This window comes from Chiloscyllium plagiosum, unplaced genomic scaffold (assembly GCF_037043375.1).
Source record: "Chiloscyllium plagiosum isolate Xiang-an unplaced genomic scaffold, Cpla_swu_hap1 HiC_scaffold_5, whole genome shotgun sequence".
NCBI classification, from domain to species: domain Eukaryota; kingdom Metazoa; phylum Chordata; class Chondrichthyes; order Orectolobiformes; family Hemiscylliidae; genus Chiloscyllium; species Chiloscyllium plagiosum.
Genome location: NW_028270143.1, coordinates 137,230,806 through 137,247,666, shown reverse-complemented (window position 1 = coordinate 137,247,666; position 16,861 = coordinate 137,230,806). Strand labels below are relative to the sequence as shown.

The 16,861-nt window shown below is 53.8% G+C and overlaps 1 protein-coding gene across 1 annotated transcript in view; it reads left to right on the top strand.

Moving 5' to 3' along the window:
• Positions 1 to 16,861, top strand: part of LOC122550221 (plectin-like) — a 109,379-nt gene that overhangs the window by 62,649 nt on the left and 29,869 nt on the right. The window contains exons 4-5 of the mRNA XM_087987779.1: positions 256 to 345; positions 16,693 to 16,770. Of these exons, the coding sequence (XP_087843905.1) occupies positions 256 to 345; positions 16,693 to 16,770 (168 nt within the window). The remainder of the gene's footprint in view (positions 1 to 255; positions 346 to 16,692; positions 16,771 to 16,861) is intronic.

The window sequence follows — 16,861 nt, the reverse complement described above, 5'->3', positions numbered from 1 at the left end:
GTCTGTGGGGATGTCGGGGTTGGTGTCAGTGTGGGGTCTGTGGGGATGGTGTTGGTGTCAATGTGGGGTCTGTGGAGATGTCGGGGTTGGTGTCAGTGTGGGGTCTCTGGGGATATCGGGGTTGGTGTCAGTGTGGGGTCTCTGGGGATATCGGGGTTGGTGTCAGTGTGGGGTCTCTGGCGATATCGGGGTTGGTGTCAGTGTGGGGCCGGTGGGAATATCGGGGCTGGTTGTAATGATTTGTGTTTGTATCAGGCTCACCGAAGTATCGATGATCTTTACGAAGATTTACGAGATGGACATAACCTGATTTCTCTCCTTGAAGTTCTCTCTGGTGAATCTCTGGTAAGTCTAACAAGCTCCCTGTTTTGAGAAACTAACCCCAGCTTTTGCATATCCCGGCGCAGGCAGATGATCCAACTAACAGAATAACATCAATCCCACAAACCCCAGCACTAACCTTTCCAAATGAAACACTCACCCAATCATCCGCTGCTCCACCTCAATCCCTGAATGTTCAATCAGTCACTCACAGACCCCCTCTCGGTGTGTGGGATCACCCTGTGCAGTCACTCAGAGACCCCCCCTCGGTGTGGGATCACCCTGTGCAGTCACTCAGAGACCCCCTCGGTGTGTGGGATCACCCTGTGCAGTCACTCAGAGACCCCCTCTCGGTGTGGGATCACCCTGTGCAGTCACTCACAGACCCCTCGGTATGTGGGATCACCCTGTGCAGTCACTAACAGACCCCCTCGGTGTGTGGGATCACCCTGTGCAGTCACTCAGAGACCCCCTCGATGTGTGGGATCACCCTGTGCAGTCACTCAGAGACCCCCTCGGTGTGGGATCACCCTGTGCAGTCACTCAGAGACCCCCTCGGTGTGGGATCACCCTGTGCAGTCACTCAGAGACCCCCTCGGTGTGTGGGATCACCCTGTGCAGTCACTCAGAGACCCCCTCTCGGTGTGGGATCACACTGTGCAGTCACTCACAGACCCCTCGGTATGTGGGATCACCCTGTGCAGTCACTAACAGACCCCCTCGGTGTGTGGGATCACCCTGTGCAGTCACTCAGAGACCCCCTCGATGTGTGGGATCACCCTGTGCAGTCACTCACAGACCCCCTCGGTGTGTGGGATCACCCTGTGCAGTCACTCAGAGACCCCCTCGGTGTGGGATCACCCTGTGCAGTCACTCAGAGACCCCCTCGGTGTGTGGGATCACCCTGTGCAGTCACTCAGAGACCCCCTCTCGGTGTGGGATCACCCTGTGCAGTCACTCACAGACCCCTCGGTATGTGGGATCACCCTGTGCAGTCACTAACAGACCCCCTCGGTGTGTGGGATCACCCTGTGCAGTCACTCAGAGACCCCCTCGATGTGTGGGATCACCCTGTGCAGTCACTCACAGACCCCCTCGGTGTGTGGGATCACCCTGTGCAGTCACTAACAGACCCCCTCGGTGTGTGGGATCACCCTGTGCAGTCACTAACAGACCCCCTCGGTGTGTGGGATCACCCTGTGCAGTCACTCACAGACCCCCTCGGTGTGTGGGATCACCCTGTGCAGTCACTCAGACCCCCTCGGTGTGTGGGATCACCTTGTGCAGTCACTAACAGACCCCCTCGGTGTGTGGGATCACCCTGTGCAGTCACTCAGAGACCCCCTCGGTGTGTGGGATCACCCTGTGCAGTCACTAACAGACCCCCTCGGTGTGTGGGATCACCCTGTGCAGTCACTAACAGACCCCCTCGGTGTGTGGGATCACCCTGTGCAGTCACTAACAGACCCCCTCGATGTGTGGGATCACCCTGTGCAGTCACTCAGAGACCCCCTCAGTGTGTGGGATCACCTTGTGCAGTCACTCACAGACCCCCTCGGTGTGTGGGATCACCCTGTGCAATCACTCACAGACCTCTCGGTGTGGGATCACCCTGTGCAGTCACTCAGAGACCCCCTCGGTGTGGGATCACCCTGTGCAATCACTCAGAGACCCCCTCGGTGTGGGATCAGCCTGTGCAGTCACTCAGAGACCCCCTCGGTGTGGGATCACCCTGTGCAGTCACTCAGAGACCCCCTCGGTGTGGGATCAGCCTGTGCAGTCACTCAGAGACCCCCTCGGTGTGGGATCAGCCTGTGCAATCACTCAGAGACCCCCTCGGTGTGGGATCAGCCTGTGTAATCACTCAGAGACCCCCTCGGTGTGGGATCACCCTGTGCAGTCACTCAGAGACCCTCTTGGTGTGGGATCACCCTGTGCAATCACTCAGAGACCCCCTCGGTGTGGGATCAGCCTGTGCAGTCACTCAGAGACCCCTCGGTGTGTGGGATCACTCTGTGCAGTCACTCAGAGACCCCCTCGGTGTGGGATCACCCTGTGCAATCACTCAGAGACCCCCTCGGTGTGGGATCAGCCTGTGCAGTCACTCAGAGACCCCCTCGGTGTGGGATCAGCCTGTGCAATCACTCACAGACCTCTCGGTGTGGGATCACCCTGTGCAATCACTCACAGACCCCCTCGGTGTAGTACAGCCTGTGATTGAGTGTGTCAGTGAAATGTTGTCCTAATTTGATGCCATCTCCCTCTCTCTCTCTCTCTCTCTCTCTCTTTCTCTCTCTCTCTGCGTCTCTCTCCCTCTCTCTCTGCGTCTCTCTCTCTCTCTCTCTGCGTCTCTCTCTCTCTCTCTGCATCTCTCTTTTTCTCTCTCTCTCTGCGTCTCTCTCCCTCTCTCTCTGCGTCTCTCTCCCTCTCTCTCTGCGTCTCTCTCTCTCTGTGTCTGTCTCTCTCTCTCTCTCTCTATCTATCTTTCCCCAGCCCACTCCTTCTCTGCTGCTTTGATTTTATTGAATTGTATGACAGAGTTTATCCAACTGTCTGTATTGTCAGGGGAGAGTGAGAATGGAGTGCGCAGGGAGATTGGAATCTATTCGGATCATACAAACATTAAAAACAGGAACAGAAGCAGGCCATTCGGCCCCTTGACCTGCTCCCCCATGCAGTAAAGTCAAATTCCGTGGAGTCCCGATGATCCTCGATTGTTCCGTTCGAAGGGCAGGAGCCTCTGAAACTCAGCTCTTCTCTCTGTGTTTGAACCCAGGCTGTAACGAGGGCAAGACCTGAGTGACCCTAATAGGACCCAGACTGAGGGCCATGGGATCAACTGAGTAGGCAGCAAGGGGAGGGCATTCTGCCTGTCAACATAATCCTGCCCTTACTCAGTAAAGTGATGGCTCATGTTCCTGCCTGTACCCTATAACCTTTGGCTCCATGATTGATCAGAAACCTCTCAGGCCTTGTGCTTGACTGAAGTGAGAGAGACAGCCCTCACTCCCCTTTAGGGAAAAGGCTTCCACATAATAATGATCTGGCCTCAGAGAGATAAAAGATTCCGTTCATCTCTGTCAAGGGAGAGCTGTCATTCCTAAACAATGTCCTCTAGGCCTACCCTCTCCCAGAGGAGGGAACCTGCCCTCAGTATCCACCTTATCAAGATCTTCATGTTACAATGTGATCCCTCTCATTGTTCCAAACTCCACTGGGTATAGGCACAGTCTGTCCAAACACAACTCAGAAAGTAACCCCTTCATCCTGGGAGCCTTCACTGAGCTACTTTGAATGATATTAAATCTTTCCTTCAAACTAGGAGTCTAAAACTGTCAACAGTTTTGTGGATGTGCTCTCACACTGACCAGCCACAAGTGGGTACTGCAGATGCTGGAGATTAGAGTCAAGATTAAAGTGGTGCTGGAAAAGCACAGCAGGTCAGGCAGCATCAGGATGACGGGCTTTTGCCCGAAACGTCGATTCTCCTGCTCCTCAGATGCTACCAGACCTGCTGTGTTTTTCCAGCACCACACTCACACTGACCAGCTCCAGTCACACCCTGACATTTCTATTCCTTTCCCTCACAATAAACAACAACTATCCAGTTACTTTCCTCATCACTTGCTGTATTTGTACACTAACATTCTGTGATTCATGGATAGGACACCCAGATCGCTCTAACACAAATCAGTCTCAGAGTCATACTGCATGGATACAGACCCTTCGATCCAACTCATCCATGCTGACCAGACATCCCAGTCCGACGTCCCCAACAGTACCCTTCCACCAACACTCTTGGTCGTTTGGCCGAACTGGTGCTCACCCTTAACAATTTCTCCTTTGAATCCTCCCACTTCCTCCAGACCAAAGGGGTAGCCATGGGCACCCGTATGGGCCCCAGCTATGCCTGTCTCTTTGTTGGCTACGTAGAGCAGTTGATCTTCCGTAGTTACACCGGCACCACTCCCCACCTCTTCCTCCGCTACATTGATGACTGCATTGGCGCCACCTCGTGCTCCCGCGAGGAGGTTGAGCAATTCATCAACTGCACCAACACATTCCACCCTGACCTTAAATTTACCTGGACCATCTCTGACACCTCCCTCCCCTTCCTGGACCTCTGCATCTCCATCAGTGACGACCGACTTGACACTGACATTTTTTTACAAACCCACCGACTCCCACAGCTACCTGGATTACACCTCTTCCCACCCTATCTCTTGCAAAAATGCCATCCCGTATTCCCAATTCCTCCGCCCCCGCCGGATCTGCTCCCAGGAGGACCAGTTCCACCACCGAACACACCAGATGGCCTCCTTCTTTAGAGACCGCAATTTCCCTTCCCACATGGTTAAAGATGCCCTCCAACGCATCTCGTCCACATCCCGCACCTCCGCCCTCAGACCCCATCCCTTCAACCGTAACAAGGTCAGAACCCCCCTGGTGCTCACCTTCCACCCTACCAACCTTCGCATAAACCAAATCATCCGCCGACATTTCCGCCACCTCCAAACAGACCCCACCACCAGGGATATATTTCCCTCCCCACCCCTCTCCGCCTTCCGCAAAGACCGTTCCCTCCGTGACTACCTGGTCAGGTCCACACCACCCCCGACAACCCACCCTCCCATCCTGGCACTTTCCCCTGCCACCGCAGGAACTGTAAAACCTGTGCCCACACCTCCTCCCTCACCTCCATCCAAGGCTCCAAAGGAGCTTTCCACATCCATCAAAGCTTTACCTGCACATCCACTAATATCATTTATTGTATCCGTTGCTCCCGATGCGGTCTCCTCTACATTGGGGAGACTGGGCGCCTCCTAGCAGAGCACTTTAGGGAACATCTCTGGGACACCCGCACCAACCAACCACACCGCCCCGTGGCCCAACATTTCAACTCCCCCTCCCACTCTGCCGAGGATATGGAGGTGCTGGGCCTCCTCCACCGCCGCTCCCTCACCACCAGATGCCTGGAGGAAGAACGCCTCATCTTCCGCCTCGGAACACTTCAACCCCAGGGCATCAATGTGGACTTCAACAGTTTCCTCATTTCCCCTTCCCCCACCTCACCCTAGTTTCAAACTTCCAGCTCAGCACTGTCCCCATGACTTGTCCGGACTTGTCCTACCTGCCTATCTCCTTTTCCACCAATCCACTCCACCCTCTCCGCCCTGACCTATCACCTTCATCCCCTCCCCCACTCACCGATTGTACTCTATGCTACTTTCTCCCCACCCCCACCCTCCTCTAGCTTATCTCTCCACGCTTCAGGCTCACTGCCTTTATTCCTGATGAAGGGCTTTTGCCCAAAACGTCGATTTTGCTGCTCGTCGGATGCTGCCTGACCTGCTGTGCTCTTCCAGCACCACTAATCCAGAATCCCAATCTGATCTAGTACCAATTGCCAGCATTAGGCCCATATCCCTCTGAACCCTTCCTATCCGTATACCCATCCAGATTCTTTTTAAACGTAATTGTACCAGCCTCCACCCCTTCCTCTGGGAAGTCATTTCATATACGTACCACCCTCTGAGTGAAAAAGTTAGCCTCAAATCCTTTTTAAATCTTTCCCCTCTTACCTTAAACCTTAGCCCTCTAGTTCTGGACTCCCCTGCCATGGGGAAATGACCTTGTCTATTTATCCTATCCATGCCCCTCATGATTTATAAACCTCTATAAGGTCACCCCTCAGCCTCCAATGTTCCAGGGAATACAGCCCCAGCCTGTTCAGCCTCTCCCTGTAGCTCAGATCCTCCAACCCTGGCAACATCCTTGTAAATCTTTTCTGAATCCTTTCAAGTTTCACATTGAATACAATATTCCTATAGTGGCCTAACCAATGTCCTCTACAGACACAACATGACATCCCAACTCTTATACTGACCAATGAAGGTGAACCTGCCAAACGCCTTCTTCATCACCCTATCTACCTGTGACTCTAGTTTCAAGGAATTAGGCATCTGCACATCTAGGTCTCTTTGTTTGTCAACACTCCCCAGAGCTCTGTCATTAACTGTACAAGTTCTGCCTTGATTTTGCCTCCCAAAATACTCCTCGGCCCATTGGCCCATCTGGTCAACATCCCGTTATACTCTGAGATAACCCTCTGAGGTCCACTACTCCTCCAAATTTTGGTGTCATCTACAAACTTATTAACCACCCCTCCTATATTCACATCCAAATAGTTTATATAAATGACATAAAGCAGTGGACCCAGCACCGATCCTTGTAGCACACCACTGGTCACAGGCCTCCAGTCTGAAAAACAACCTGATACTAGTTAGAATCTTGTACACCTCGATCGGATCTCCCTCAGTGCTCCGAGTCTCCGAGGAGATTCTCCAACCTCACCCGGGAACTGAAATCCCTCATTCCTGGGACCATTCTGGTAAATCCCTCAGCACCCTTTCAGAGTCCCTCACATCCTTCCTGAGAGGTGGAGGGTATGACAGGAACTGGGACCTCACCCTTCAGAATCGATCACTTTGTCTATACCCCCTCTCCAATCCCCTCCCCCAGCCCCTCCCCTATATCTTCCCTCCATCCCCTCCCCATCCCCTACAAGATGCACGGCAGAAACTCACCAAATATCCTTAGACAGCACCTTCCAAACCCACGCCCACTTCCATCCAGAAGGACAAGGGGCAGCAGATACATGGGAACACCATTCCCTGCAAGTTCCCCTCCACCCTCCATCCTGACTGGGAAATATATCGCCGTTCCTTCGGCATCGCTGGGTCAGAATCCTGGAATTCCCTCCCTCAGAGACATTGTGGGTTAACCCACAGCACATGGACTGCAGCGGGTCAGGAAGGCAGCTCACCCCCAAGGGGGCAACTAGGGACGGGCAATAAATACTGGGCCCAGCCAGTGACACCCACATCCCACAAATGAATAAGAATAACTTTTCATTTCCAGTTTTTCTAGTTCTGTGTCATTGGCAAGTTTGAAATTTGACTCCTGGTTTCAGGATCTAAGGACTGAGATGATCATTTTGGTTTTAGGGGTTGGGACTGAGGATTTATGAGGATTTTGAGATTTTAGTAGTGGGGCTTTAAAAGTTTCTTTTATCAGAACAATGCAGCAATCCCCTGACAGTCCTCATTGATTGGTCGAAAAAACAAAAGAACTGCAAATCAGAAATAAAAACAGAAATTACTGAAAATCTCTGTCCTGAAGAGTCATCACTGGATCCGAAACGTTATCTCTGATTTCTCTCCACAGATGCTGCCACTCCCGCTGAGCTTTTCCAGCAATTTCTGTTTTTGGTTCTCACTGATTCGGCCCTGGCCCCAGACACAGCTCACTGATAGGTGGTTCTCGTTGACCAAGTGAATTGGTCCTTCCTTTTACTGAGCTGATTGCTTTGTGATTCCTACAGTAATTATTGAAGAGATGACCTCGTGGATAGTCTGGATCCTGCTGGAGATATTACCAGCCTCCCATGAGCTGGAGCTAGAATTTGAGTTGGGATCTGTTTTATATTTTTCTCGGGGTTGTTTTTGTTAATGTTTTGTTCCTAATTTGTATTTGATCCTTTGTTGTTTGCTAAAAACGTACCGTTACCTCTGACATTTACCCTTTGTCCTCTGGCCTATGCCTCTCCCTGCACTGAGCTAGCTGAGACAGCAGCATGTGATGAGGTATTTGCGACTGGTGAGTGTGTCTGCCCGCGACCTCTGACAGCATGATGGAACTGTGATTGTTCATTAACTATCTCCTCATCTCCTCAGCCCTGCAGCAACACTCACACTGGCTGTTCCTGAACCTCTGGATTATTCCTGTTAAACTGTGATGACACACTCAGTGTCCAGTACTGCAGAGTCACAGCTGAATCTGGCTACTACAGCAGTTACAGATGGGATTCTCCACTTGGGATCTTGCCTTGCTGGTTGGGAATAGCTTCTAGATTAGAGTGGTGCTGGAAAAGCACAGCAAGTCAGGCAGCATCCGAGGAGCAGGAAAATCAACATTTCGGGCAAGAACCCTTCGTCAGAATTCCTGATGAAGGAATTTTGCCCGAAACATTGATTTTCCAGCACCACTCTAATCTAGACTCTAATCTCCAGCATCTGCAGTACCCACTTTCACCTGGTTAGGAATAGCTGACAGTGTTTCTGGAGATGCTGTGCTAGTGTCTTGTATCAATGCTGACACATTCGCTAACTCCATGTGTGTTTGTGGGGATGTGGATTGTGTGAGTGCTGCATGCTATCACCAGTCTCCATTACAAACTGAAGGTGCAATCAGCAGCTCAGTCTGACAGTGTCATAATGTGTAGCTCTCAGCGTGATTGTCCAGCAGCTCATGACAGAGCCTCAGACCATCAGTCTCCATGTGTCAAACTCTGTGCAAAGCCACCCTCAACCATGACCTACTGTGGAGTTAGGGTTCTCCATCTCAGCACTGGGGATGTTTGTAGAAAGGATAGGCGCAAAGGATGCTGGGGGTGGAATAGGAACACTGAGGACAGCGAGACTGAGGATGGTGAAGGGAGTGAGGGTGAGAGTGAGGGGACTGAGGGTGAGGGTGGTGAGGGTGAGGGACGTAAGGGCCTGCAGTTGGATACTGGCCTGTTTTCCCGATGTATTTACTGTCTGACCCTGTCAGGGATCCCATTGGTCCATTGGGTGTGAGGAAGGAGCAGATTCCAAAGAGAGGGATCAGCCCGGACAACTTGTGGCTGTTTCCATGTGAAACAAAGAGAATAAAAGGGAATGAGAGACGTATCGGAACATCGGGGGGACTCTCTGTACAATATTTGACAGCAAATATTGCACAGAGCTGTGTTTGTTGCAAAATATTGGAGGTTTTTCAGTATGTAGGGAGTGTAGAGAAGTTGGACTTGATTCTGTATTGCAGGCCCCTGCAACTAGACGTGAGAATGATCCACTGGCAGCTCTTCTTTAAATAAACTTCAATTTCTTACTGGGCAAACCCCTTCCCATTCACCCCCACTGTCCACAATCCCAATGGACCAAACATCTTCCCATTCACCCCCACTGTCCACAATCCCAATGGACCCAAACACCTTCCCATTCACCCCCACTGTCCACAATCCCAATGGACCCAAACCCCTTCCCATTCACTTCCGCTGTCCCCAATCCGAATGGACCCAAACTCCTTCCCATTCACCCCCACTGTCCACAATCCCAATGGATCAAACACCTTCCCATTCACTCCCACTGTCCACAATCCCATTGGATCCAAACCCCTTCCCATTCACTCCCACTGTCCACAATCCCAATGGACCCAAACCCCTTCCCATTCACCCCCACTGTCCACAATCCCAATGGATCAAATACCTTCCCATTCACTCCCACTGTCACAATCCCAATGGACCCAAACCCCTTCCCATTCACCCCCACTGTCCACAATCGCAATGGACTAAACACCTTCCCATTCACTCCCACTGTCCACAATCCCAATGGACCCAAACCCCTTCCCATTCACCCCCACTGTCCACAATCCCAATGGATCAAACACCTTCCCATTCACTCCCACTGTCACAATCCCAATGGACCCAAACCCCTTCCCATTCACTCCCACTGTCCACAATCCCAATGGACCCAAACCCCTTCCCATTCACCCCCACTGTCCACAATCCCAATGGATCAAACACCTTCCCATTCACCCCCACTGTCACAATCCCAATGGACCCAAACCCCTTCCCATTCACCCCCACTGTCCACAATCGCAATGGACTAAACACCTTCCCATTCACCCCCACTATCCACAATCCCAATGGACCCAAACACCTTCCCATTCACTCCCACTGTCCACAATCCCAATGGACCCAAACCCCTTCCCATTCACCCCCACTGTCCACAATCCCAATGGACCCAAACCCCTTCCCATTCACTCCCACTGTCCACAATCCCAATGGACCCAAACCCCTTCCCATTCACCCCCACTGTCCACAATCCCAATGGACCCAAACCCCTTCCCATTCACCCCAACTGTCCAAGATCCCATTGGATCCAAACCCTTTCCCATTCACTTCCGCTGTCCCCAATCCGAATGGACCCAAACTCCTTCCCATTCACCCCCACTGTCCACAATCCCAATGGATCAAACACCTTCCCATTCACCCCCACAGTCCACAATCCAAATGGAGCTAACTCCTTTCCGTTCCCTCCCATTCTACACAGTCCCAATGGACACAGACCCTCTTCCCATCTGAATTGCTGATCTTGTTGTGATAAACTGTTATTGAGGAATGTCAGTATTCTTTCCTCCCCTAACATCTAACCCTCAAATTGACCACATACACCTCACCAAATTGAATTTAATTAAATTAACAAGTGAGGAAATGAAAGTTAATTTCGGGTGAGAGTGATTGTGAAACGAGCACTGCTTGTTGTAGAATCCCATCTGGGACACTGCCTTCTGTTATGGAAGGCAATCTGCCATCCTTACCTAGTCTGGCCTACATGTGACTCCACACCCACAGCAATGTGGCTACGTCTTAACTGCCCTCTGAAATGGCCTAGCAAAGACACTCAGCACAGGGCAATTAGGGATGGGCCCCACGGTGCCATGACCCAATAAAGAAAAGCATGGTTCCCTCTGGCTGACTGTAATGTGAGCGGCCATCGATTGTTGGAGTTGGGTGTTCAATGCTGAGTTTGTGAAGCTCATTATGTAGAGGGTGGTGTATAAACTATTTATAAAGACTCTGCAGCTGGTATTGTCTCTGTCGACTCAGTGACATTAGTCACTGCCGGTTGGAGACTTTGGTGACTCATTGTCTTTGTTTCTCACGTATCGGACATTTTGTCGAAGCTGCCTTTTATAACAGGGTGTGTGTGAGGAGAGAGACAGGCCCCGAGGGGCCCCGTGGATACACTGTTCCCCCATTGAGACACTAATCAATGATGTGCACACACTTCCCTGATCCAGGAAACGGAGCAGACGTGGCACGCCACGTGGCAGACGAGTGAGCTCAGACATTACAGCAGGACTCCACAATCAGCACGGCATTCACACTCACTCCCTCATCACACTCACTCCCTCCCCGATCACACTCACTCCCTCATCACACTCACTCCCTCCCCGATCACACTCACTCCCTCATCACACTCACTCCCTCCCCGATCACACTCACTCCCTCCCCGTTCACACTCACTCCCTCCCCGTTCACACTCACTCCCGCCCCGATCGCACTCACTCCCGCCCCGTTCACACTCACTCCCTCCCCGTTCACACTCACTCCCGCCCCCATCACACTCACTCCCTCCCCGTTCACACTCACTCCCTCCCCGATCACACTCACTCCCGCCCCGTTCACACTCACTCCCTCCCCGATCACACTCACTCCCGCCCCCATCACACACACTCCCTCCCCGATCACACTCACTCCCTCATCACACACACTCCCGCCCCGATCACACTCACTCCCTCCCCGTTCACACTCACTCACTCCCCGTTCACACTCACTCCCTCCCCGATCACACTCACTCCCTCATCACACACACTCCCGCCCCGATCACACTCACTCCCTCCCCGTTCACACTCACTCACTCCCCGTTCACACTCACTCACTCCCCATTCACACTCACTCCCGCCCCGATCACACTCACTCCCTCCCCGTTCACACTCACTCCCTCCCCGTTCACACTCACTCCCGCCCCGATCACACTCACTCCCTCCCCGTTCACACTCACTCCCTCCCCGATCACACTCACTCCCGCCCCCATCACACTCACTCCCGCCCCGATCACACTCACTCCCTCATCACACTCACTCCCTCCCCGATCACACTCACTCCCTCATCACACTCACTCCCTCCCCGATCACACTCACTCCCTCATCACACTCACTCCCGCCCCCATCACACTCACTCCCTCATCACACTCACTCCCTCCCCGATCACACTCACTCCCTCATCACACTCACTCCCTCCCCGATCACACTCACTCCCTCCCCGATCACACTCACTCCCGCCCCCATCACACTCACTCCCTCCCCGATCACACTCACTCCCTCATCACACTCACTCCCTCCCCGATCACACTCACTCCCTCATCACACTCACTCCCTCATCACACTCACTCCCTCCCCGATCACACTCACTCCCTCATCACACTCACTCCCTCCCCGATCACACTCACTCCCGCCCCATCACACTCACTCCCTCCCCGATCACACTCCCTCCCTCCCCGATCACACTCACTCCCTCATCACACTCACTCCCTCCCCGATCACACTCACTCCCTCCCCGATCACACTCACTCCCTCATCACACTCACTCCCTCCCCGATCACACTCACTCCCTCATCACACTCACTCCCTCCCCGATCACACTCACTCCCTCATCACACTCACTCCCGCCCCCATCACACTCACTCCCTCATCACACTCACTCCCTCCCCGATCACACTCACTCCCAACCCGATCACACTCACTCCCTCATCACACTCACTCCCTCCCCAATCACACTCACTCCCTCATCACACTCACTCCCTCATCACACTCACTCCCTCCCCGATCACACTCACTCCCTCATCACACTCACTCCCTCCCCGATCACACTCACTCCCTCATCACACTCACTCCCTCCCCCATCACACTCACTCCCTCATCACACTCACTCCCTCCCCGATCACACTCACTCCCTCATCACACTCACTCCCTCATCACACTCACTCCCTCATCACACTCACTCCCTCCCCGATCACACTCACTCCCTCATCACACTCACTCCCTCCCCGATCACACTCACTCCCTCATCACACTCACTCCCACCCCCATCACACTCACTCCCTCATCACACTCACTCCCTCATCACACTCACTCCCGCCCCCATCACACTCACTCCCTCATCACACTCACTCCCTCCCCGATCACACTCACTCCCGCCCCCCTCACACTCACTCCCTCCCCGATCACACTCACTCCCGCCCCCATCACACTCACTCCCTCATCACACTCACTCCCGCCCCCATCACACTCACTCCCTCATCACACTCACTCCCGCCCCCATCACACTCACTCCCTCATCACACTCACTCCCGCCCCCATCACACTCACTCCCTCCCCGATCACACTCACTCCCTCATCACACTCACTCCCTCCCCCATCACACTCACTCCCTCATCACACTCACTCCCTCCCCCATCACACTCACTCCCGCCCCCATCACACTCACTCCCTCATCACACTCACTCCCGCCCCCATCACACTCACTCCCTCCCCGATCACACTCACTCCCGCCCCCATCACACTCACTCCCTCCTCGATCACACTCACTCCCTCCCCGATCACACTCACTCCCTCATCACACTCACTCCCGCCCCGATCACACTCACTCCCTCCCCGATCACACTCACTCCCTCCCCGATCACACTCACTCCCGCCCCTATCACACTCACTCCCTCCCCGATCACACCCACTCCCGCCCCCATCACACTCACTCCCTCATCACACTCACTCCCGCCCCCATCACACTCACTCCCTCATCACACTCACTCCCTCCCCGATCACACTCACTCCCTCATCACACTCACTCCCGCCCCCATCATACTCACTCCCTCATCACACTCACTCCCGCCCACATCACACTCACTCCCTCCCCGATCACACTCACTCCCTCATCACACTCACTCCCACCCCCATCACACTCACTCCCTCCCCGATCACACTCACTCCCTCATCACACTCACACCTTCCCCGATCACACTCACTCCTTCCCCGATCACACACACTCCCTCATCACAATCACTCCTTCCCCGATCACACTCACTCCCTCCCCGATCACACTCACTCCCTCATCACACTCACTCCCTCCCCGATCACACTCACTCCCTCCCCGATCACACTCACTCCCTCCCCGATCACACACACTCCCTCCCCGATCACACTCACTCCCTCCCCGATCACACTCACTCCCTCCCCTGAACACACTCACTCCCGCCCCGATGACACTCACTCCCTCCCCTCAACACACTCACTCCCTCCCCGATCACACTCACTCCCTCCCCGATCACACTCACTCCTTCCCCGATCACACTTACTCTCTCCCCGATCACACTCACTCCTTCCCCGAACACACACACTCCCTCCCCGATCACACTCACTCCCCTGAACACACTCACTCCCGCCCCCATCACACTCACTCCCTCCCCGATCACACTCACTCCCTCATCACACTCACTCCTTCCCCGATCACACACACTCCCTCCCCGTTCACACTCACTCCTTCCCCGATCGCACTCACTCCCTCCCCGATCACACTCACTCCTTCCCCGATCACACTCACTCCCTCATCACACTCACTCCTTCCCCGATCACGCTCACTCCCTCCCCGATCACACTCACTCCCTCCCCGATCACAATCACTCCCTTCTGATCACACTCACTCACTCACACACACTCCCTCCCCGATCACACTCACTCCCTCCCCGATCACACTCCCTCCCTCCCCTGAACACACTCACTCCCTCCCCGATCACACTCACTCCCTCCCCGATCACACTCACTCCTTCCCCGATCACACTCACTCCCTCTCCGATCACACCCACTCCCTTCTGATCACACTCACTCCCTCCCCTGAACACACTCACTCCCTCCCCGATCACACACACTCCCTCCCCGATCACAATCACTCCCTCCCCGATCGCACTCACTCCCTCCCTGATCACACTCACTCCCTCCCCGATCACACTCACTCCCTCCCTGATCACACTCACTCCCTCCCCGATCACACTCACTCCCTCCCTGATCACACTCACTCCCTCCCTGATCACACTCAATCCCTCCCCGATCACGGTCACTCACTCCTCCTCACACTCACTCCCTCCTGATCACACTCCCTCCCTCCCCGATCACGCTCACTCCCTCCTGATCACACTCCCTCCCTCCCCGATCACACTCACTCCCTCCTGATCACACTCCCTCCCTCCCCGATCACGCTCACTCCCTCCCCCATCCCACTCACTCCCTCCCCGATCACACTCACTCCCTCCCTGATCGCACTCACTCCCTCCCCGATCCCACTCACTCCCGCCCCCATCCCACTCACTCCCGCCCCGATCACACTCACTCCCTCCCCGATCGCACTCACTCCCTCCCCGATCACAATCACTCCCTCCCCGATCACACTCACTCCCTCCCCGATCACACTCACTCCCTCCCCGATCACAATCACTCCCTCCCCGATCACACTCACTCCCTCCCCGATCACACTCACTCCCTCCCTGATTACACTCACTCCCTCACTGATCCCACTCACTCCCTCCCCGATCACGCTCACTCCCTCCCCGATCACACTCAGTCCCTCCCCGATCACAATCACTCCCTCCCCGATCCCACTCACTCCCTCCCCGATCACACTCACTCCCTCCCCGATCACGCTCACTCCCTCCCTGATTGCACTCACTCCCTTCCTGAACACACTCACTCCCTCCCCGAACACACTCACTCCCCCCCGATCACACTCACTCCCTTCCCGAACACACTCACTCCCTCCCCGAACACACTCACTCCCCCCCGATCACACTCACTCCCTTCCAATCACACTCACTCCCCTGTGATAACACACAATCTATCCTGAGTCATATGTACTGCATATAAACAGTATACCCAGTGGTTAGTGTGAATCACCAGTCTATCTACTGGTCACTGCGGGTCTGATGGACATTGTATCCAGTGGTCAGTATGGGTCTGATGGACAATGTATCCAGTGGTCAGTATGGGTCTGATGGACAATGTATCCAGTGGTCAGTGTGGATGTGATGGACAATGTATCCAGTGGTCAGTATGGGTCTAATGGTCAGTGTATCCAGTGGTCAGTGTCGGTGTGATGGACAGTGTATCCAGTGGTCAGTATGGGTCTGATGGACAGTGTATTCAGTGGTCAGTGTGGGTCTGATGGATCGTAATCCAGTGGTCAGTGTGGCTGTGATGGACAGTGTATCCAGTGGTCAGTGTGGGTCTGATGGACAGTATATCCAGTGGTCAGTATGGGTCTGTTGGACAGTGTATCCAGTGGTCAGTATGGGTGTGATGGACAGTATATCCAGCGGTCATTATGGGTCTGATGGACAGTGTATCCAGTGGTCAGTGTGGGTCTGTTGGACAGTGTATCCAGTGGTCATTATGGGTCTGATGGACAGTGTATCCATTGGTCAGTGTGGGTCTGATGGATAGTAATCCAGTGATCACTATGGGTCTAATGGTCAGTGTATCCAGTGGTCAGTGTGGGTCTGATGGATAGTAATCCAGTGGTCACTATGGGTCTAATGGTCAGTGTATCCAGTGGTCAGTGTGGGTGCACAGTGTAGCCAGTGGTCAGTTTGAGTTTAGTTGAATATAAAGGTGGAAGATCTCATTCTGGAAATGACTGAGCAATGTTGTTCCTCCCACCAGCCCCGGGAAAAAGGCCGGATGCGATTCCATAAGCTGCAGAATGTGGGCATTGCCCTGGAATACCTCAAACATCGCCAGGTAAGAGCTGGGCACCGCAACCAAGGAGATGCTGAATGTGGGACGGCACTGGGAAGGGAGGGGTCACATACTCCCCGTCAGGGAGGGTCAC